This window comes from Pleurodeles waltl, chromosome 11 (genome assembly GCF_031143425.1).
Source record: "Pleurodeles waltl isolate 20211129_DDA chromosome 11, aPleWal1.hap1.20221129, whole genome shotgun sequence".
Classification (NCBI taxonomy): Eukaryota; Metazoa; Chordata; class Amphibia; order Caudata; family Salamandridae; genus Pleurodeles; species Pleurodeles waltl.
The window spans coordinates 425,389,307-425,411,343 of record NC_090450.1 but is presented as its reverse complement, the minus strand read 5'-3'; the positions used below and the strand labels follow the sequence as shown (position 1 = coordinate 425,411,343).

Sequence of the window (22,037 nt, the reverse complement as noted above, 5' to 3'; positions counted from 1 at the left end):
GAAATAAATTTTATTCACTTTATTGATTTACTGTATCATCATATGGTATCAATTGTACACAGTATCAGGGGTGTCCTTCGTGGTTCTTTTAATCTGCTTGGAGAGCACAGTGAGTGTACCTAATTGGTATCGTATTACAATACCTAATTTGGTCTAACTTGTGAAAATAACTGGTGGGTGTCTCCCGATTCTTATTATTCGTAAAGAGCATTTCAATGCATTTTAACCAAACGCATAAGGAACTAAAACTCACATGATGCACTCTTGTTTTGACGTAGAAACGCTCATCTGCAGCATTGGGCTCTTTAAACTGAAACTGATATGGAGTTGACCTGGAAAAGGCACATCAGAGCCGAGCTGCAGAGGAGGGACAGGAACCAGAAGGAGGGCTACGAGGGGCTGTTGGAGACATGTAACTAAAACTCACCCACTGCGCCTCCAGGGTTTCTGAAAGTATGGTGGGAAAATCAGTAGTTATTTGAGATATGTAAAACTTCGCTTTCGAAATCGGGTGCTCACGGCTGGCTGCGGAAGTGTGCACCCCTGTCCAGCCTGGCTGACTCAATCATCCTGGAAAGCGAACCAAGGGGATATTTGAGATAGTAACCCCCTCCTCACCGTAATGTGGGACGTGTGAGGCATGCTGAAAATTTGAGAACTTGATGAGCGTTACTCTTATGGCTGTGAACCTTATACATATTTCCACAGTGTGATCCTTTGGAAATGGGGAAGGGGGGGGGGGGGCTTCGGAAGTTTTGGAAAGAGTAGGGTCGGTGTGAGAGCTCCTAAGTTTACAATGGCAGTCTCATACATGCCAACATTTTAGAAGAGAAAAGTAGGAGATTTCTAGAAAAAAAATCGGGAGAAAGTATTTCCCCCATTGATTACTGTTGGGGCCTGAATTGGGTTACTGTTATATATGGGATTTGCAAGTCTGCTGATGCAGGATCTGATATTAGATATGCAAAGGCACGTTTTTTAGGTCGAGCCTAGGCAGCGCGCATGTGTTGTCTCTTGACATGTTGTTATCTACTTCTGTGGGCTTTCACCACGCCCCTTGCTTTCATTCCTTCCTTGGCCTGTCTTTCAAAATTCCTTTGGTTTCTTAGGTAAATGCTTTACGTTTGTACTGCCTTGAGGCTTTTTTGTTACCACCTTGGAGGCTGGCCCTGTTACATAGATTATTGCATGATCAGCCATATATCTTAGTGTCAGAACACTACTTTTTTTCTTTTGCCTCTCTGCTTCGCACTCCCGGGCAGTATGTTTTTTGTTCTCCTTCCTTGTTTACGGGCATCTTGCTGTTTCTTTGCGGTGTCTGAGCCTGACAAAGGCTGAAATCTGGAGGAGTTCTTTGTTTTTTTTCTCGCAGTGTTATATAGCGCAAACCCAACCCAAAGGTATTGGAGCACTTAACATGAGCACCAGTTACTTTACAGGACACATTCATTTTTGGTAGGAACAGGGAGATTAAGTGATTTGCCCAGAATCACAGGATGTTGAGCCGATGCTGAGACTCAAACCTGGTTCCCCAGCTCCAAAGCCAGCAGCTCGGGCTGTTAGGTCACATCCTCTCCCCTAGGGTTCCTTGTCTGGTGCATGTGCATGTTGGGGGTGGGGGCATTCTGGGAAGTGAGGATCTGCAGCTGGTTCTGTCCTTTCTACTTATATTTTCAAAATAAGGAGCAAAAAGGATGTTTAGACTTCGGCAGCAGTTCTTTTGGTACACAGAATAGTGAGAAAACAAAGTTGTTATAAAAACCGAGCAGTGTAATAAAAACCAGTACTTGAAAATGTGGACTTCAAGGGAAACCCAAAGGAGGACTCAATATCGCTAAATTAATGATTGTTTTATGAGAATGGGTGGAAAATGAATAGGGGCAGGTTAACTAAATACCTAGATAATCGGACTGTGCTAAAATTGGATTTTTAAAGCTACCATTCATTATTTTGATTAAATGATGCCTCATTAAAGTCGACTGTTGTAAAATGTACCCATCAAATCCACGAAGAGGCGTTCAATTGAGTTTTAAGTGCACTATTATTTAAATCTCTTGTCTACTCGTGTATGGTGCTCACGTTATGGTTTTCATTAACTAAAAGGAATACAAATTAACTTCATTTTTTGTAGAGTATTTTTCTGAGATTTTTCCAAAGGTTGTCATTTGAATAACATTTTTCATTTTTGTGCATGAGTAGTGAAGGGTAGCATGCAAATACTTTGATTGAAGCAATTACAGATCTATTTGCCATCAATTTTGCTTTCAAACTTGTAAGTTTTTAGCTCTCTACACACTGCTGAACCTTGTTAGATGAAAGATGTGATTCATGACAGAAATGTCTACACAATTAGGTAGATGTTTTGGATGGTATGTTAAACCTTGTTAGAAACAAATCAAACAAATTAAAGAAACCAGTGAGTATGTAAGCGTACATTTTATATACAGGGGTCCCTCTAGTGTTCTTTTGAGGTATTACACATTATAAAAAAGAGGAAAGCATCTTCTGTAGGCTGAAGCGTTCCGACAAGAACAAATGCTTCTGCCTTTTTTAATTACTTTGGTTCATTAGCTAGAAACGGCTTCCTTAATGTCCCTGATGCTTGAAGTGATGATTATAAAAACGTTCTTTGTTGTGCTTCGCTTGTAATTCCCTGCACAATGCGCCATCTTTTTACAAATTTTCCTTCTCTGTACACATTTCATTTTAAGTCAGAATATCCGCATTCTCTTCTTCCTGTGTTCTCTCTTATCCATTTTACTAGGCTCTCCATTTATCATTTTCTTCCTTTTCATACAGATCCGCTATGTTTTCCCACTCTTGTCCCCACTCTTCTGAAGAAACCGTGCCCCTTTCTATTCCTCTACTCATTCTGTTCCCCAGTCGCTCTGGTGTTGTTTTCTCCTTTCTCTCTGTTCACTATTACTTTCTCTGTAACTCTTCATGTCCTGTCTTCCTTCCCCTGCTGTCTTCAGTTTTCTCAATTCATGCTATCCTTCTCACCTTGTCTCATCTTCTATGTTCACTCACCCTTACCCAAATTATTTCGTTATTTCACCATTTTGCTGTAACTAACTATTTTTCTACATTCTACAGATTCTATCTTACCAACACTCCTCCTCACATCGCCCCCTTTTCACAACAACCAGTATTTCTGGTCTTTCTTAATAAATGCAAGATTAGAAAGTATATTAGTAGCCTCCAGTGTTGCAATAAAACTAACACCTTTCGAGCAATGAGAAGCCCAAGCCGTACTACATGGTCCATTGTAACACCATTAACACCCATTAGAAGTAGCATGAACAAATGACCAGTATTTTTGTTGTGGGAAAGATGGCAACGATTATCTGAGTCACACTGTCATTCTGTTTGTTACCCATCCTTACTGGCGCAGGCTCACGCTGTTGATAATCTCAAACCTGCCCACTGTAACTCACTCATCACATGTCACCGTAGTCTGACTACAAAGGGACAATGTAGATTTTCCAAATAATTTATGATAGAAAGTCTTAATTTTATTAAAGACACGAAGGTGAGTATTATGCTTACTTTTCCTGCTTTAATTTCAATAGCTACAGTCAAGAACATTAACAAATCCCAGATGGTTAGCAGAACAAGCTACCAATGGGAAACAAAGAGTTACAAATGGCCATTCAGAACGCAATGCACATAAAGAAATACCAAACTTGACTTCAAGCAGCCCTCTTTTCTTCTGCGAGAAAGTCATTAGTAAGATTAAAACATTGGAAATATACAAGCAATTATACAGGCAGCTAAAATGAAAGAAAACAGATCTTGGATACAATCCAAATAAAATACAGTATCAGTCTTGTGAAAAGGAAGATGGTAAGAATCCTTAGGCAGCGCTGGAGGCAAGAACGTCTGTCCCATGACGGAAGATGAACGCAGGTGTTTATCCTGAGGTATTCGCTGTAGCATTTGTAGAGACTAAAGGGAGGGAAGAAGAAACATAATTATAGTAGATGAGCGGTGGGATAATACTCGCCTTCGTGTCTTTAATAAAATTAAGACTGTCCATCATAACTTATTTGGAAAATCTATATTTTATGTCAAGACTGGAGGCTCCTATTATGCATGTTTAAAGCATATCAATTACTACTGAAGATGCAGTATTAATAGGTTTACAATAGAAAGTACAAAAGGTAACATCATTTGACCAATCTGCTGATTTCAGAATGTCTTCCAGACAAAAAACCGCCCCAGAATGCTTTGGATGCCATTGCACCCCGGGAAGAATGGGCTCCAAATTTAGACGTATCAATTCCAGTAAGGGAAATAATCCATTTGACCCAACGAGCTAAGGTGGGGGAAGAAACTGGTTTATGGGGTTTCCTAAAGGAAATTAAAAGTTGGGTGACCGAAGACGTTCTGAGATCAATAGTCTTATGTTCATAAACCTTTAAACTGTTACCAACACATAGTTTTGGATAGTTGGGAAAGAAAGGGTAAAACACAGAAGAGACATTGGTTTTTGTATGTCTTGAAACGTTAAAACGAACGCCTGTAGGAGTAAAATGGCGAGCAGATATATCAAGAGCACTGACATCTGAAAGACGTTTGATAGAAACTAAACACAATAACATTGTCAATTTAGCAGAAAGCATTTTGAGAGACAACTGATCATTATCTTGCCAAGATAAAAACATTTGCAAAACAAGGTTAACGTCCCACAAAACACTATATTTGGGTAGAGGAGGTTTGGAAAATTTTACTCCCTTTAATAGCCGGAAAATGAGAGGCTGTTCGCCAACAGGCTTACCATTGATGAAGGGATGATGTAGAGAGATAGCTGAACCATAAAGGTTGATAGTCCTGTAAGATTTACCAGAGCTAGCTTGAGAAGCAAGAAAATTAGCTATTAAGCTGATATCTGCTGAAAAGGGATTACTAGATTTTCCCAAACACCAGCTGGACCAAATTGACCATGCAGACTTGTATGCTTTGGATGTACCTGGGGCCCAGAAGTTGTTGATCTAGGCTGAAGCTATAGCGATTTGTTGAGAATCCAATCGTGGGGAAGACCTTGGGGGTTGAGAAGTAGAGAGGCAAAGGAGGGGGGTCGGACTGGGAAATCCATTGATAATTCGAGGAGGGAACTAGACTTGGGACTGCCAAAATGGATTTACTAGCACTACAGTGGCCCTCTGACACCGTACGTGAGTGAGCACTCTGTTGATCATGATGAAAGGAGGGAAGGAATAATTTGCTGAGTTTGACCAGTCATGGAGAAAAGCATCCGTTGCTAAAGCTTGAGGATCCGGCCTCCAGCTGAAGAATTGGGGAAGTTGAGTGTTCAGGCAAAACGCAAAGAGATCTTTATGGAAGGGACCCCATTTGTGGTAAATTAAGTTGATGACGGATGGATGAAGTTTCAAAACGCTGTAATCTGAGCGATGACGCGAGTACCAATCTGCTACTGAATTGAGAGATCCTGGCAGATATTCTGCTTTGACTGAGATTTTGCGATGGAGGCAGAATTCCCAGAAACTTTTGGCTAATTCAGCTAGAGGTTTGGATCTGGTACCGCCAAGATGATTTGTGTAGTTGACAGCTGAGGTTGTTCATGCGGAGAAGTACCGAGCATTGTACTTTGTTTTTGGTAAAACTTCTGATTACAAAGGAGCCTGCAAGCATCTCTAAACAATTGATGTGCAATGAAGACTCCTGTGGAGACCATGTGCATCCAGTCAATATTTTACCACACCTAGCGCCCCAGCCTGTTAGGCTTGCATCGGATACTAATACTAGATCTGGGGCTGATGCAAAGATAGTCTTGCCGTTCCAGGCTTCTAGATGGTCTAACCACCATTGACGTTCTGTACGGGATTCTTGATCGAGGAGGATGGAGCCTGAAAAAGCAAGACCCTTGGGCAGATGCCTGATCTTCAGTCTTTGGAGAGCTTGATAATGAAGGGGACCCCGGAAGATCGCTTGAATCGAAGAGGAAAGAAGACCTACAATCCTTGCAAGAGACCTTAGGGAGAGAGAAGTCTGCCGTAAAGAGTAGAATATTTCTGATTTTATGGATTTTATTTTTGAATCTGATAGTTGAAGGGTGCCTTGAGAGGAATTTACGAGAAATCCTAGAAAGTCTGTGGCTTAGGATGGGACTCGGACAGATTTTTTTGGTGTTGATTATGAAACCTAATTCCGACAGAAGTGAAAGAAAGCTGAAAGAGAAGAGTGTTTACATTTTGGTGCATGAGAAGGATGTTGTCCAGATAAATGATTAATCTGAAACATTGCGCTCTGAAGTGAGCTACCACTGGTTTCATTAACTTGGTGAAACACCAAGGGGCTGAAGAAAGCCCTAATGGAAGACAAGTGAATTGATAGGTTTGGTGTTGTCATTGAAACTGAAGACATTTCTTGTGAGCGTGATGAATAGTTATAGTTAGATAGGCGTCTTGAAGGGCTAGACGAACCATCCAATCTTTCAAAGAAGAGAGTCTCTGAGATGCAGAATCGTCTCCATTTCGAAGTGGTCATATACAACAAATTGATTGAATTGTTTGAGATTTATAACCGGCCTGATCTTTTTGTTTTTCCTGACAACTAGAAAAAGGGAACTTAAGAATCCTGACTGGGTAGGCTGAACAGGCTGAATGACATGTTTGTGAAGAAGGGACTGAATTTCTGAAAAAAATCAGAACTGCCATGTCTGTGGAGAATTTTAGAGGAGGAGGAAAACACATTTGTAAAGGGGTGTCGTAGAATTCTATTGAATAACCTTGGACAGTGTTGAGGACCCAAGGGTGTGAAGTAATATCCTTCCACCTCTGGAAAAAGAATTTTAGACGACCCTCTATGGAAAGATGGCCAGAAAGAGGGCTTACCTGGGTGAGGGTAGGATTTGGTATTACGTTGATTTCTGCCTATGATGCCTCTGGATCTTTGAGGGTAGAATTGAGGTCGGAAATCTTGTTGTGATGAGTTAAAGGAGCCTCTGTAGCCTTGATATCTGGCTTAACGGCCGGTAAAGCGACTCCTTCCTCTACCGGCCCTAGTAAAAACCCATGCATTAAAAACTTTTTTGAGAGATTGTTGAACTTTATCAAGTGACGCAAAGGTTGTAACATATTTACTTAATTCCTTGATAAAGGACTCGCCGAATAACAACCCGTCAGTTTGGGGCCTGGGTCCATAACTGCAAGGTTAGCCAGTTTAGGGTCCAATTTAAGAAGAAGCCCCTTACGTCTCTCGTGAGTCATAGTGGAATTTGCATTCCCAAGTAGACAGAATGCTCGCTGAATCCAAAGGGAGAGTTCTTCAAGATCAACTGAGTCATTACTTAATCTGGCGGATTCGGCCATATCAAAAATGCGGGCTAGAGGACCCACGATATCCAATTATTTTTCCTGACAGACTGACCAAGCCCTCTCAACCCCTTTGCGCTGGTCTTTTCCAAACTTGGAGAGAAAGGTAATCTTGGAGGTATCGATGGAGGGGGTTGAAGTAATGTGGAGTGAGAGAGAAGGTCTGGGACATTCGGATCGAAGTTGGGCGCGCACTTGTTTATCCAGCAGAAGGCGTAGTTTGGCCAGAGTTCTTCAAGATCAACTGAGTCATTACTTAATCTGGCGGATTCGGCCATATAAAAAATGCGGGCTAGAGGACCCACGATATCCAATTATTTGTCCTGACAGACTGATCATGCCCTCTCACCCCCTTTGCGCTGGTCTTTTCCAAACTTGGATAGAAAGGTAATCATGGAGGTATCGATGGAGGGGGTAGAAGTAATGTGGAGTGAGAGAGAAGGTCTGGGACATTCGGATTGAAGTTTGGCGCGCACTTGTTTATCCAGCAGAAGGCGTAGTTTGGCTCTAATGTATTCTGCAACATGATCTGAAGGGAGCCATTCCGTTGAATTAGGATGATGAATTAGCTTGGAATCGAACATGGGATTCCCTTCAGTGTCCAGAAGAGGAATAGAGGATAGAGGGTGTCCTGGCGCTGATTTAGCTTTTTGGTAGGAGGGCCAATCCAAAAATCGGATTTGCTCGTATTATCCATATCTTTATCAGAATCAATATCATCCATGTCATCATCCGTATCTTTTAAATATATCAATCACAATCTTGTGGGTTGGGAGTATATGTTTTGTTTGTGCTTTACTCTTAGAACCCATCTTGTTTTACCCCTTCTTACCAGGAGGCCTGTGAGGAACGTCATCCTCTGTCCTGTGTAAGGCAGACTCAGTAGTCAAAAGTGCGGAGGACACATTAGCCTGAATGTCTTGAGAAGCCTCCGTGGCTTTGCGCTTTCTGCTTTCCCCCGCAGACAGTGCCATCTGAGATTGTGACAGACAGGATAAGACTGTATTTTCCAGTTGTTTAGAAAGTTTTGACATAGAGGCAGAAACTGCCTGTGCCACTGAGGATTGAATACAATTTATTCAAATTTTAAGAAAAAACCTCATTATTGTCATTATTTTCCTCAAAAAGCAAGGAAAAATCCATTATAATACCGAGAGAAAACACAAACTGGCAAAAACAGGGTTAAATTTGAAGGGGAAGGACCCAGGTTAAGGGGCTTGTAACTGAGCAAACACTCTTGCCAACCGGAATCAACAGGCAGAAAAGGCCACGCCTCCAGAGGAAATACAAGCGTCGTGTGAGGCAGTAATTATCCGTAAGTCATGAAGAAAGGCTAAAAATAGCCGCGCACTGGAGCAGCGTGTGAGGAGGAACGAACGGAATGCCAGAAGCACGGTAAGTGTGAAGCGAACGGTCACGCCGACCATAACAGTCAGAAGGGGGATAGGCCCTATTTAACAGAAAACAAGCCAGTAAACGCGATAAAATAACGAATATTATACAAATGAAAACACTGAAATACGTTATGAATAAAGGAACGCAATAAAGATATACTTATCTTGACGGCGAGCAGCAAGAAAAGAGGGCTGCTTGCAGTCAAGTTTGGTATTTCTTCATGTGCATTGCATTCTGATTGGCCATTTGTAACTCTTCATTTCCCATTGGTAGCTTGTTCGGCTAACCGTCTGGGAATGGTTATTGCTCTTGACTGCAGCTGCTATTGAAATGAAAGCAGGAAAAGTAAGCATAATAGGAGCCTCCGGTCTTGACATAAAATTATGCTACACAGATGCTGTTAGAAGATAAATATATAGCCGATATCACCGGTCAAATCCCCAACTGCATGCAGCGTGGACCGTTCAGTTGCACATTTGTATTTATCTGGAAATGTCGAGAGATTCATGAGGACGCTGAGAAGGAAGGATCAAAATAAAAAAAACGCATAGACAAAGTGAATAGGTCTGATGTTGGCTTTCAGCCTTTTGACTTTGCCAATCATTGTTTTGTCACCAGACTTTCACCAGTCTTAAAAAAGAAAAAAATGCTAAAAACTAAAGCATTTCAGTCTCAAATCACACACATCGCCCTAGTAGTTCCCGGCACTTGAAGGGTATTGCTTTGTGTGTGGATGCGCCTCTTCCAAAAGGGCAGAATGCCTCAATCAGAGTCATGTTAGCAATGGCTGAAGTCAGCTAACCGATTGCCTTATGCTGTAGCGGGTGGAATTGAAACATGAATGACACAATAATAGGTCAATGCTTGAAATTGGTAAAGTCAATACCGTAGCAAAAGTAATACTTCATACAGCAACTGGGGTGGAAGAACACATTGTTGGCCATGAGAAATGAAACAAGGACACTGAAAAATAGTACGCCCAAGTTATATACCTTCTCTGCTTTATCTTTGAGTAGAAGAAATTCAGATCAAGTAAAAAGAAGACGTGAAAAGTCATTGTTCACAAGCAGACTCCCTGTCTTCTCACCATAAAGATAGTGTCAGTTTAGCTGCATCCAGTCCTTGTTATGCATATGTTACTTGCCATTTATGTCCATGTAGTGTGGTGTTGTATGAAAAATGCTGAAATAGCCGAGGCCAGTGAAATGAAACAATTTTCTCGCTGCAATTTTAGTTGTGGCACATGCCAAGACATGGGTGGCTGCTGAAGATACAGCATAGTAGGTGTCGGATGTGTGCAAGCTTCAACTCACCTTTAAGGAGGCTGTAGGGTTGCCATGTTTCTCAACAAAAAACATCCAGCCATTTTTTTGTGTTTTGCTATTCTTGAAGGGACAAGAGGTGGCATGTCAAAAAGAATGTGTGTAAAATTCTCGGAGTTCTTTTGCAACATCTTAATTATCCTGCTGTTTGCTTTAGTAAAGATTAGGAACCAATTTATCACGGTTGCTGTTTTTAGGTTCATATTTTAAAAGAAAAAATACCTATTTCACTACTTTTCCCAATTTGTTTTTTATTCTGACAAGGACATTGGATTGTGAAATAGTGGCTAGGTGGCAACCTTAGGTGGCTTCAAATAAGTACACGCAAACAGACATAATACGTTTAACTCCCCCTCTGGGATATAGGTTAACTGAGGCAAGCTATGTAATCAGACGCTGAAGAAATGCAGCACTTGCTGCACTCAGTAACATGGGAATGACTTGGGCACACTGTGGAATAAAGAGTGTTAGTCCTTACATCCACATTTTGTAGCTTTTTGTTGGCCTTAAGACTCTGAGCACTTTTCCACTGCTAACCAATGCTAATATGCATGTGTTTCTCCCCTAACATGGTAATATTGGTGTATCCACAATTGGCATATTTAATGTATATGTATGTCCCCTGTAAGTGGTATACCATATACACAGGGCCTGTAAATTAAATGCTGCTAGTGGGCCCGCAGCACTGATTGTGCCACCCACTTAAGTAGCCCTGTAAACGTGTCTCAGGCCTGCCACCCCAAAGCCTGTGTGTGCAGTCTCACTGCTACTTTGACTTGGCATTTAAAACCTCTTGCCACGCCTTAAGCTCCCCTTTACTTACACACTAGTCATCCATAAGTTAGGCCCTAGGTAGCCCATAAGGCAGGACATGTACCTTTAACTTTTACACGTCCTTGTAATGAAAAACGTTCATTTTCATTACCGTGAGGCCTGCCCCTCTCATAGGTCAGCATTGGGAATTCCTTAAGAACTTTTACGCTGTAATTTCTGATAAGAAAGGAGCAGCTGCAGCATGTGTGTTATCATTGGAATGGTATTAATAAATCATATTTACTGGTAAAGGCAGATTTATTATTACTATTTTATAAATGCCACTTTTAGAAGGTGGGCATTTCTCTGTTCTCATTGCCCTGTGTGCCCATAGCCTGCCTCCAACACACGTCTGAGGTAGGTGACGGCTACGCTTTTGCATTCCCTCCATAAACCCACAACACCAGATTATCAACTGCATCTGCATTCATTTGCATGCTGGTGGGCCTTCCTGAGGAGGACGTTGGGAAGGGCTCCCACTTACACTTCAAAGGGTAGTGGCCTGAGACCCCACAAAGGGGCTGATTACTCCCAGCTTCTTGTTAGGAGCTGAGACTGGGCTGAAAGGGGGACGTGTGCACTACAGAGGAACCGTTTGAAGTCATCCCCCACATCAGAGGTACTTTTTGGTGTAAGGACTGGTCCTCCCCCCCCCCCCCCCCCCCCTCCTTCAGCACCTCCCCCTCACACAATTCCGAACACTTCTGGAGCGAAGACAGAACCCTTCAGGAGTTAAACCAGCTGTGCTGGAGGATCAGCATTTGGCTGTGCCTGACAGTTTCAAGGAACTGCTGTCCTGCTTCACTGAGCTGCCCTGCTGCTTGCTGACATCTTCCCTGCAGACAAAGAACCAAGAACTACTCCCAGTGTGACTCCAAGTTCTTGCTGATTTGCCCCTGCTCTACTATTTGTCTCCAGGACATTAAAGTCACAGAGCAGCTTCATTTCAGCCTGCTGTCTGCTTTACCAGAACTTTCGAGCGGCTACATTTCAGGCTGCCACTCGCATTGCCAGGACTTCGGAGCAGCTTTACTCTAGCCTACTGCCCACTTTGCAAGGTCTTCGGAATAGCTTTATTGTAGCCTGCCACCCGCATTGCAGGACTTTGGAACAGCTTCACTGTAGCCTGCTGCCCGCTTTTCAAAGACATCGGAGCAGCTTCCTCTCAGCCTCCCGTCCGTGTTGCCAGGTAAAGGAGATCCGCTGCACACGCTTACACTTCCCCGGTCAGCTAGCCGCACTCAGGCACAACCCTGCTTTCTGCCACAGCCCCGTCCTACCTCGATACCGCCTTGCCTTCAACCTTCAGCAGCTGTGGTGCATTCCCTGACAATGGAGACCCAGATGGTCTTGGAGCTTCTGCTGCGCTCAATGCAGTAAAAGACAAACACACTTTGAATTTGAATTCAATACTCAGGCTGGTCCCGAATGTCCCTAACAAATCTTCACCGCGCTCATTACAGAGGGATACACATATTCTTCCAAAGTACTGTAAAGGCTCTAAGATGAGCCCCATATAAAGGGCTCTGATTCTTGCTACCTTCTGAAGTGAATGTTCATTGGATTTTTGTTGTTTTGGTCTTGATCTACTCAGATAAATAATCACTATTTTCATAAACCTGTGAGGAGTCTTTTTATGGTGTTTTCATTGTGATTGCTACCTGTGTGTTCCACAAATACATTATACATTGCCTACTAAGTTAAGCCTGGCTGCTCTGTGCAAAGATACCAGATGGTGAGCACAGGTTAATTTAGGTTGTGTATTTGACTTACCCTGACTAGGATTCTGGTGCCTACTTGGCCATGGTGCATACCGCTACCAACTAGAGACCAAATTTCTAAACACCGAGGCTAAGTGAGGCGGACAGTGTGAAACCACTCGTGCAGTTTATGGTAGGATAGCTGGGTAATGAGGACTACAAGCATGCAACCTCCCTTCATAATATGTGAGTGATTGGGGCATGCAGGCAAGACTGGGTTAAGGGAGACTCATCTTTCACCTCGTCATGTGCTGTTGACTTGGTCTTGCGGAGGCATGTGAAGGATAGAGAATACAGAGCTACTGTATTGTGGTTGTCAGTTTTCTTATTTCGTGTCGCTTTTTGGTAGATCTGAAACTCCTTGATCGCCTGGACTTGCAGAACTTTCTAGCAGAGAAACTGCAGCTGGAAACCCACAGGAATGACTTCAGGTGAGTCGATGAGTGGTTGGTAAGAGGTAGGGCATCTGGGGGGACTGTCATTATGGGCAGAGGTTGTGAGATGTGCAGAGGAAAGGGATGCATGGAGCGAAGAGTTAATGTCTTGAGGGGAGAGACGGTGGGATAGAGGGAAATGATGCAGAGGATGTGTGGATTGAAGTTAGGATATACAGGGAAAAAAGTACAGAGCAGATTAACGTTATGGGGAGGGGTAATGGGTGGCAGAAATATGACCTGGCTGGAAGTTTGTTGTGCAGTGGTTGGAGAAGAATGGAGTTGGACTGGTTGCATTTAGAAGATACATGACATAGTATGTGACAGTGAGCCAGTGCCTATCTTGTTTTCTTAAGAGGCAGATTCCCCATGAACACACACCCCATGAACGTACACTATTATCTCTGGTTTCACAGTTGTCATGCTTGCTAGAGACTGAATATGTCTGAAAATATGAAATAATATAGTTATTTTCCATTTTACCCTACCCTTGGTCATAAGTTAGCCAAGGGCGGTGTGTGGCCGGTTACCATTTGGACAAAGTGACCACAGTTGTAGGTGTGAAAGTATCACAAGAACTTGTTCTTGATTTGTGATTGTCACTGTTCAGTCCCGGATGGGCAATCCACTGACTTAGGGTCTAGGCAAACCATTTTTAGCCATTTGTATCTGATCCCTCCCATATAACCAAAGCGTCCCCACACCCTATTTCCAGTTGGTCTGATATCTACCAGGGGTTCTGTTCTTCGGCACAGGTCAGAATAAGCTACTGGGTTTCCTTAGTCATTTTTTGGAGCAGCCCGCCATGCCACTCAGTATCTTTCCTTCTGCGCTCCCCCATGGGCTCTGCGGGCTTGTTATGACTCATCTGCAGTAGCTGGCCAGACCCAGGAGATTTTGGATCTTATTTATATTTGGGATGGAAGGGAGTAACAGGAGAGGCCTCTCAGACCTCTGCTACGGAAAGAATATATTCAAACAATTCCATTTGGGATTTTAGGAGTTTTCATTTGTCTCTTTGTGAGTCATTGTTCTTTCATACTTTACAATGTCCCCTTCAGTCGCTGATGATGGCCCTGGGGATTATTGCCATCTATCAAGCTGTCCACGTTAATTGCAGACTTCCAAAGCCGTGCCAGCACTACTTATATGGTTTTGAAGCCCCTCTTAGATCAAATAATGATCGGCATGTGTGTGAAAGGGAACAGTACATTCGGAGCCCGACATGCTTTGAGAATGTCATCATATTGCATGATTTAGGATTGAACTTCAGTAGGTTGAGGTCCATCCTGGAGAAAAACTGGGCTCATTGATGTAGGCAAGAATTGCTTTTATGGTTAGGACCTTTCCCTTTTGACTGCACATTTTGGATCCTCATGTCCTTCCAGATGATTTTCTAACAGGGTTAGTTGACCTTGCACGTGACTGCTATGGAGAGTCCCGCTAGGGTGGTCTTGAAAGCACCTGCTGTCTTCAGCTCTTGCTCTTTTTGATAGCCGTTTTGGAAACTGATCCTCTTGGATTGCATCACCATTGGCTGGACAGTGGGAGACACATGCAGTTTATGTGTTTACCAATATATAGAGCGGTAGCTGAATGCAACAACCTCACTCCTTTTTGTCTGTTTTTGGGGTTTCTATGGCAGATTAAGATTCCTAGCCCCAACCTTCCTTCCCGTTATCACTAAAAGACAGACTGAAGAATATGCAAATATCAGGGACTTCATTCAACCAGTCATAGATATCTGCCTTTGGAATCCATGAGCTCCCTCTCTTAAAAGAGAATATGGACCTAAGACCCAATGTCAATTACCCAGGAGTTCTCACTTACTGTTGGCAAGGCTACACCCCGTAGGGTGCTGGAGACAAATTCTGTGATCCAGAGCTGGTGTGTCTGACCGCCAGCATTCAGTCAGGTTAGGGGACATAAATGGAGTGCAGGAGATCTTACTAGAAGTGCAAAAGACCTTTGATAAGGAGAGGAGCATGCCCTTACTGCAGGAAAGAGAACCACATGAGGTACCACCTCTGCTCAAAGAAACTGTCTAATGGAGATCCCAACGCAGTTGCCAGGAAGAGGGGCTAATGAGAGGGTGGACAGAGTCGACATCATCTTGCACCACCTGCACTGCAAAGCCACGATGAAGATAAATATTTACAGAAATCATGGCGAGCGTCTGCTGGGAAAATGGGCGCTCCTCATTTCCCAAAACGTGGCCTCCAATCTGACTTAACCCTTTTCCGTGGCCTGGAAGAGTTTGGCCAGATTTACTTGTGCATAGTGAAGGGGTTGAACCCTTGCCCCAGTTGTGTTCTGCCTTTTCCTGTGCTGAACATGACTATGCACTATATAACCTCTTGGCTGTGGCACCTGCACTGAGCAGATGGGTTCTGTGAAACTTCTCCAGACACACCTCTGGAACTGAATCCGGCGGGTGGTTTTAGTGAAGTGCTGCAAAGTATTCCTCTGTGATCTTTGACTCTGCATCATCATTTTAATGTGGTGATTCTGGAGTGACGGTTTCATAGGGCAACTTTTATACCCCTCTAGACTCCACCTTACCTGTTAGTGGAATCTCCCCTTGGAACAACTTCGTATGGTCTCTTTTCTTTTCTGTTTGGGGTATGATTGGGCTGGTGGCAGAGACTAAACTTCCTTGCTCCTGACTCCATCGCAGGAGCTCTGAAAGCCAGCAGAAGTATGCAGGAAAAGGCCAGCCTAGAGGACCCGAGAACTGACTGGTTGCCACAGTGGTGGCAGACTCTTCCCTACTGATGGAGCAGCAGAGAATGTTCAAGGTAAAGGCATATACAAGACACAAACATGAAACAGAATTACAGTATCCTGATTCGAGATCTCACGGCCTAACTATAACAGGGAAGGGCACACCAATATACAGAGTTGATAGACTCACCCCGCACAGTAGTAGCAAAAGATTACTCTGACCCCACAACCCAGTCTATAACATTGCTTGTCAGCTTCCCACTTACATAAATGTATTAGAAAATCTGCTATCCACCCATATTTGTCTGTGTTCGATTACGTTGTATGTAGAATAAATTACTTTTTATTTTTATTATTCCCTGAATACGTTTTGGACTGATCTGCTCCTCTATCACGAGAGCCAAGAGCTAAACCTGTGTACTTAGTGCTCAGTTTTGGACTTCTTAATGTGATGGCTGCAGGATGTCGGGGGTAAACTGACCAAGTTGATACAATGGGGGCCCAGTTTCCCTACGGACACAAACCATTTCCAATGTCAACATGATTTCAATCAGAGGCATGATAGCTAGTCTTTGGATCGTCCCCTGGTAGTTGGCGTGAGTGCAGAGGAGTTTGCTGTCTTTTTGGACTATTCAGGTGAAATTGACTTTATTGTTTGTTGTTCCCTGAAAACCTGCTCCTCCCTCCTTTTGGGTCCCAAGCAGCTACAAGGCCAATCCGTCAGACTGCCAGTTGATCATAGAGTCTGCTGAGTATAGCACCCTTGCAAATTGGATTTCTTTGCCACGCATAGAGCATCTTTTTCCTTTTGTCCAGTCTTTCCACGGTCGCTGCGGGGCCTCAGTCGTTTTTGCTGTGGAGTTTCGGTAGTCATGTATGAGCAAAGTGACTGTGTCCGCTTGTCCGCCTGCTGTGGTGTTTTTTTGATTGCTACGGATGGAAAACCAGCATCAGTGTTGTCTTTGATTGCAAGAGCTTATGGCACGACATAGGGTCAACACTGCTTGTAGTTCGATGCTTGTAGTTCGATGCCTGGTTTGTTCAGGAACTGCTATTGTGTGATGCATAGTTGTCATACCACCGCATAAATATTTCAGCCTAATGTAAAAACAATTGTTAAGATATACTGATATATGTCCCTGCTCAGCTCTACCCAAACTACGAAAAACCTTTCAGGCATATTCATTAACTAATCCAATCAAAAAGTGAATGGGGGACAGTTCCAAAATATATTGCACGAATAAATCTTTAATACATTATCTTCATATAGTGTGAGCTGTCAGTCCCGCATCATGAAGGTGACCTTAAGTCAGTCATGGTCAAGACGCATCCTGTGGCTCAGAAGGCTAAACCTAAAATGAGAACAGCGAAACTGCAAGACCCACCTTGCTTAGTGTTTTTGCCTTAAAAATCAAGGGTGACTGACTGAAGGTCATCATCGTGACATGAGGGCTGTTAGGTAGGTGCGTGAACTCTCGTATGGTGTGCAGACGGTGTGTGCTAGGAAAGGGCATTGGCATATAGTTAACACTTTCTTGATTTTCAGTGGTTCCCCAACACACCACATGGCCCATGAGACCTTGTGCCTTGAGGCGGCACACCTACGCATACAGCACCAGCTGGAACTGACAGAGCTGCTCAAGGCCCGTGCAGAGGTAAGCTGACTGTGCACCAAACTACACAGGGAAAAGGCTGCTCTGAGCATGCACAAAACTGCAGACACTAGATAGTGCACATGCTCACCACCAGAGACAGTACAGTGTGCATACAGGAGACTGATGTGAACTCCCCTGAGCCTGTATGTGCGCAAGAGAAGGTCTTGCAGCAGACTGCTCTGCATGCACAAGACCTTACATGCAACTGAAATCTCTTCACTCACAAGAAGTTGCAGACAAGAGACTTCTGTGTCCCACATCAGATATGTAAGAGCTTGGAGGACACTGCTCTGCATTCGTACAGAGAGATGAGATCAGTTTTTAAAATAATGCATCAAGTATTTTCAAGAGAGGACACCCTCTGGGGTCTCATCTGCCCCCAGGTTGTCACTCTTTGCTGCAGCCTGTATGAAGGTGGTCATCAGTAAATCCCTACCAAGGGAAAAAGCCACTGACAAGGTCAGATGCCTTCTATCATTCTAACCAGAGGGTAACGCAAGTTCCTGTGGCTGACCATTTAGGGGCCCCTCCATTCTTGATGGGCCCCTTTCAGTCCAAGGCCAATGAATATATGTGAGATACAGAAGACTAAGTAAGGGGCCTCTCTTCACATTCTGCAGGGGAGCACATTATTTTTCAATACACCACTGATTGTAACTGAGGACTCCGACTATTGGCAGCACAACAAATCTGCACTGTAATTAAAAGTAAAGGTTGTGCCTGTGGCTCAGTTATACGATAGGTGATGATCGTGTCAGGGGGAATTGTTCTGCATTTCTGCACTGGGGCGAAGTGTCTCAACACGTCTAATCAATGTTAGAGCCCTGCCAGAGACCAACACCATAACTTAACACTTCTCTTCTTCACCACAGCTTGCAGAGACTGTCCTCGAGCTCAACAAAACCCTCCAGTTAAAGGACCTAGAGATCCAGGATCATCGTGCACGGTAAGACTCAGATTTACGTCCAGCAGGGGTGTCAGAAACAGGAGGGGACACAAAGTGTCTTCTCTGTGTTAGGGGCAGAGAGGTGGGCACATGGGGGGGGGAAGGAGTCTGTTTTGGGGCAACAGGCCGAACAGCATGTCATTGAGTATTTACATGGCCGCAGAGCCTTCCTGCTCTGTGTTTCAGAGGAAAATATGAGGCCCATCTTGAATATTAGTTTAAACGAGCATTGGCAAAGCCAATAGGTCTCAGCAATCTGAGAGCTATAGGCATTGGCAATGTTAATGTATTTGTGTATAGCAATTAAGAACCATACACATACATTTACATTGCCAAAGCCTGTAGCTCTCGGAGTGCTGAGACGTGTTGGCTTTGCCAATGTTTTTTTTTTTTTTTCAGGTGTTTCTTCTCTGGTGAGGACACTTCTAATTGTCGGGCGAACCTGGGTGCCTGGCAATTAGGACCCTCAAGGGCATGCTGTGGTCACTTCCTGACAACTGTGGGGTAGTGCTCCTCCTTATCGCTTTGAAGAGAGTTTGTGGTGAGAGAGAGCAGGGGTGAGGCAAGAGGCACTAAAGGGAGTCCAGACAGCTATTTTTGTGTAGCTGACTCCTGGTCACATTCCATTCCACCTCAGTCACTAACTAATTTTGTGGTACTGGAGCCCTGATGTGGTGGGGACAGGGGTGTGTAGGGGTCAGTGACCGCGTGCTAGTGCCTATTTCACATAGATCATACATGCCAATATACCCGATTCAGGTGGGTGACTCACAATTTATTTATTTTTAATCAAAAAATTGGGTTTTTAGCTGTCTCCCGCCTGAAATTGACTCTGCTTCAAGTCATGGGTAAAATGTATGCCCCTACTTTGTTTTAAAAATCTCCCACTTTCCTGTTCAAAAATGTACTGCGTCTGCTTGTATTGTTTTTTCAGTTCGTATTGTTGTTTCTGATGGATACAAACTATCTGTGGATTCCTCACCTTATGAATTCACCCTTGCGCCAGCATCCAACGGAAAATCTTCTTCCCAGCTCTCTGCATCGACGAGGACATCACAATTGCATGGCTCCACGCGACTCCGTCTGACGTCACCGTGCAAATAAGATATCCTCGCTGGCGTGCTGATGTCAGTTCCCTTTTTTCCGTGCCTTCGACGCTAACGGTTTTCGCCTAGCTCTCACTTCTGTTGGAGGTTTCATCTTGTTGCTCTTTGTATTGACAATGTCTCCCCCTAGGAAGTCCGGTTTCAAGCCTTGCAGAGAGTGTGGGGGTCGCATGTCGGTCACTGACCCTCATGACGATTGTCTTTGGTGCCTTAGCTCTGAGCATGACGTCGAGGAGTGTGCGTCTTGCCAGAGCATGAGTCCTAAGGCTCTAAAGGAAAGCGAGGCCAAACTCTTTTTGTCCAAGGCGAAGAAGGGTCATAGGAGCCATAGAAGATCCTCTTCCCATGCTTCTTCGAAGAAGCATAAGAAACGGCGCCGTCATGACTCTCAGTGCTGTTCGGCGAGGAGCCGATCAAGATCGAGGTCTCCATCTCTTCAGTGCCGTGCGACGTGGGATGTGAGTCCGATGGTTACTCCTCAACCCCAGAGTCCTTCCGTCTTTGAGGTTCTGGCACCTCAGGACAGTCCTCGATTTTCACCTGCTGCTCAGGAGTCCGATGTTCAGCAAGCACAGGTGCAACAGGGAGACCAGCGGTATCCTGCCTTCCCGGCTCCGGGAGCGGATCCAGCGGCATTTTTGAATGCCATGTTTTCTATGTTCAGTGCCATGGCCCCTGCTGGTGCACCGGCTGGTACCACTGGTCCATTGGCATTTTCGTTGGGCTCCCCTGCTCCGTACAGGGCGGCGCCGTTTATGCCATTGTATCCGGCTTAGGGTACTGGACCGGCGGCGATGACATTGTCTCGAGGTCCTGTGAATCCCATGAAGTCGCATTCTAGATCTATGGTGCCGATATCATCACCCCGTCAGCCGGCGCCGATGGTGGAGCCACATGCATCTCCGGTGCCATTGGGATCCATGCCGGCACTGGATCCAAGTGATGGATTAGAACGGAGTTTCTCGTCAGGTGTCTTCGATGGCAAATTCCATGACGACGCCAAGGTTGGAGGCTCGATTGAGGTCACGCAGGAAGGCCTTCCGTCTCTTGGAGGAGGAAGAATATCAAAGGCAGTTGTTGGAGGAAGGAGCAATTGTCAAGCCTTTGGGAGAGTATCAGGGCTTGGAGTCAGCCAGTGGGCTGGATACTTCCCCGGAATCGGACTTGTCTGCACCGGGGGAATTTACGGAGGAGGCAGCTTCTTTTCACATGGTGATCATGAAGGCAGTGGACTTTTGGAGAACTTCCATTGCCTGCTGCGGAAGTTAAAACGAACATTTTAACGGAGGTGCTGCATCCTTCTTCGGCTTCTGCAGACCCTTTGCTTCCTTTCAACGAAGCTCTTACGGAACCTATATTAGAACTTTGGAGGAAGCCTGTATCGTCGCCTGCGATGAATAGAGCTGTGGCAAGGAGATCTAGAGTGGCGCCTGGTGATCTGGGGTTTTTATCACGACATTCTACCCTGGAGAGTTTGGTGGTCCAGGCCTCTTGCTCTACACGGTCTGCTCCGGGCTCCTTCCCTGTGATTCCATCTGACAGGGAATCGAAGCGGATGGAGCAATCCGCAAAGAAGACTTTTTCGTCTTGCAGCATGGCTCTCAAGGCTGCAAACGCTACCTGTGTGCTGGGTAGATATGTCCACGTCCTCATGGACTCCGCAAAGGCCATGATTCCTGATCTACCGCAAGATGTACAGAGACCATTTGGGGAACTCCTGTCTGATGTGCAGGCTGCGGCAAAACAAATAATTCAGTCTGGCCTGGGCTCTATGGACTCGGTGGCCAGGGCAATGGGTACATCTATTGCTACCAGGAGGCACGCTTGGTTGAGGTCCTCTAGGTTTTCTTCAGATGTACAGACCACCTTGTTCGATTTGCCATTTGATGGGGAAAAACTGTTTGGAGATAAAGTGGACTCTGCCCTAGAGCGCTTTAAAGATAGCCAGGCCATGGCGAAGTCTTTAAGATTGCAAGCCTCCTCTGCTACCCCTTTTAGGTCCTTTCGTAGGTTCAGCGGGTTGGGACGTGGGGCAGTTTATCGAGGAAGACCCCAGTCCTCAGTCCAGCAGCCTACCAGACTCCCATATCGGTCCTTTAGAGGGCGGGGGAGGGTTAGAACAAGAGGGGCCACCCAGCAGCACCCTACGTCATCCTCTTCCTCTGGAGCAAGGGAAGCAGCCCTAGTTTTCTCCCCTTTATCGACCATACTTCTCCTGTAGGGGTAAGATTACGTCTTTTTCTCCACGAGTGGGAGTTAGTTACATCGGACTCCTGGGTTCTAAATATTGTGAGAAAAGCATATGCTCTCCCTTTTCAGGAGTTTCCTCCTCCCATCCCTCCCCGTCCCTCGTTTTGTTCAGAACACCATCTCCTGTTGTTACAGCAGGAAGTTCAGACCCTATTGTCAAAAGGTGTGGTGGAGTTGGTTCCAGTTCAGGAAAGGGATCATGGTTGTTATTCAAGATACTTCCTGATCCCCCAGGAAGGACGGTTGTTTGAGACCGATCCTAGACCTGAGGATTTTGAATTGGTTCCTCAAACAG

At 44.6% G+C, this 22,037-nt stretch overlaps 1 protein-coding gene across 4 annotated transcripts in view; it reads left to right on the top strand.

Moving 5' to 3' along the window:
* The first annotated feature begins 264 nt into the window (after positions 1-264).
* Positions 265-22,037, top strand: part of LOC138265769 (autophagy-related protein 16-like) — a 52,179-nt gene continuing 30,406 nt past the window's right edge. The window contains exons 1-4 of one of the 4 annotated variants that reach the window (XM_069213786.1): positions 265-412; positions 12,977-13,058; positions 17,332-17,440; positions 18,313-18,386. In XM_069213786.1, the coding sequence (XP_069069887.1) occupies positions 322-412; positions 12,977-13,058; positions 17,332-17,440; positions 18,313-18,386 (356 nt within the window). In that variant the 5' untranslated portion in view covers positions 265-321. Of the gene's footprint in view, positions 459-4,369; positions 8,733-12,976; positions 13,059-17,331; positions 17,441-18,312; positions 18,387-22,037 lie in introns of those variants that run through there. The other 3 variants (XM_069213787.1, XM_069213788.1, XM_069213789.1) reach the window with 3 other exon arrangements.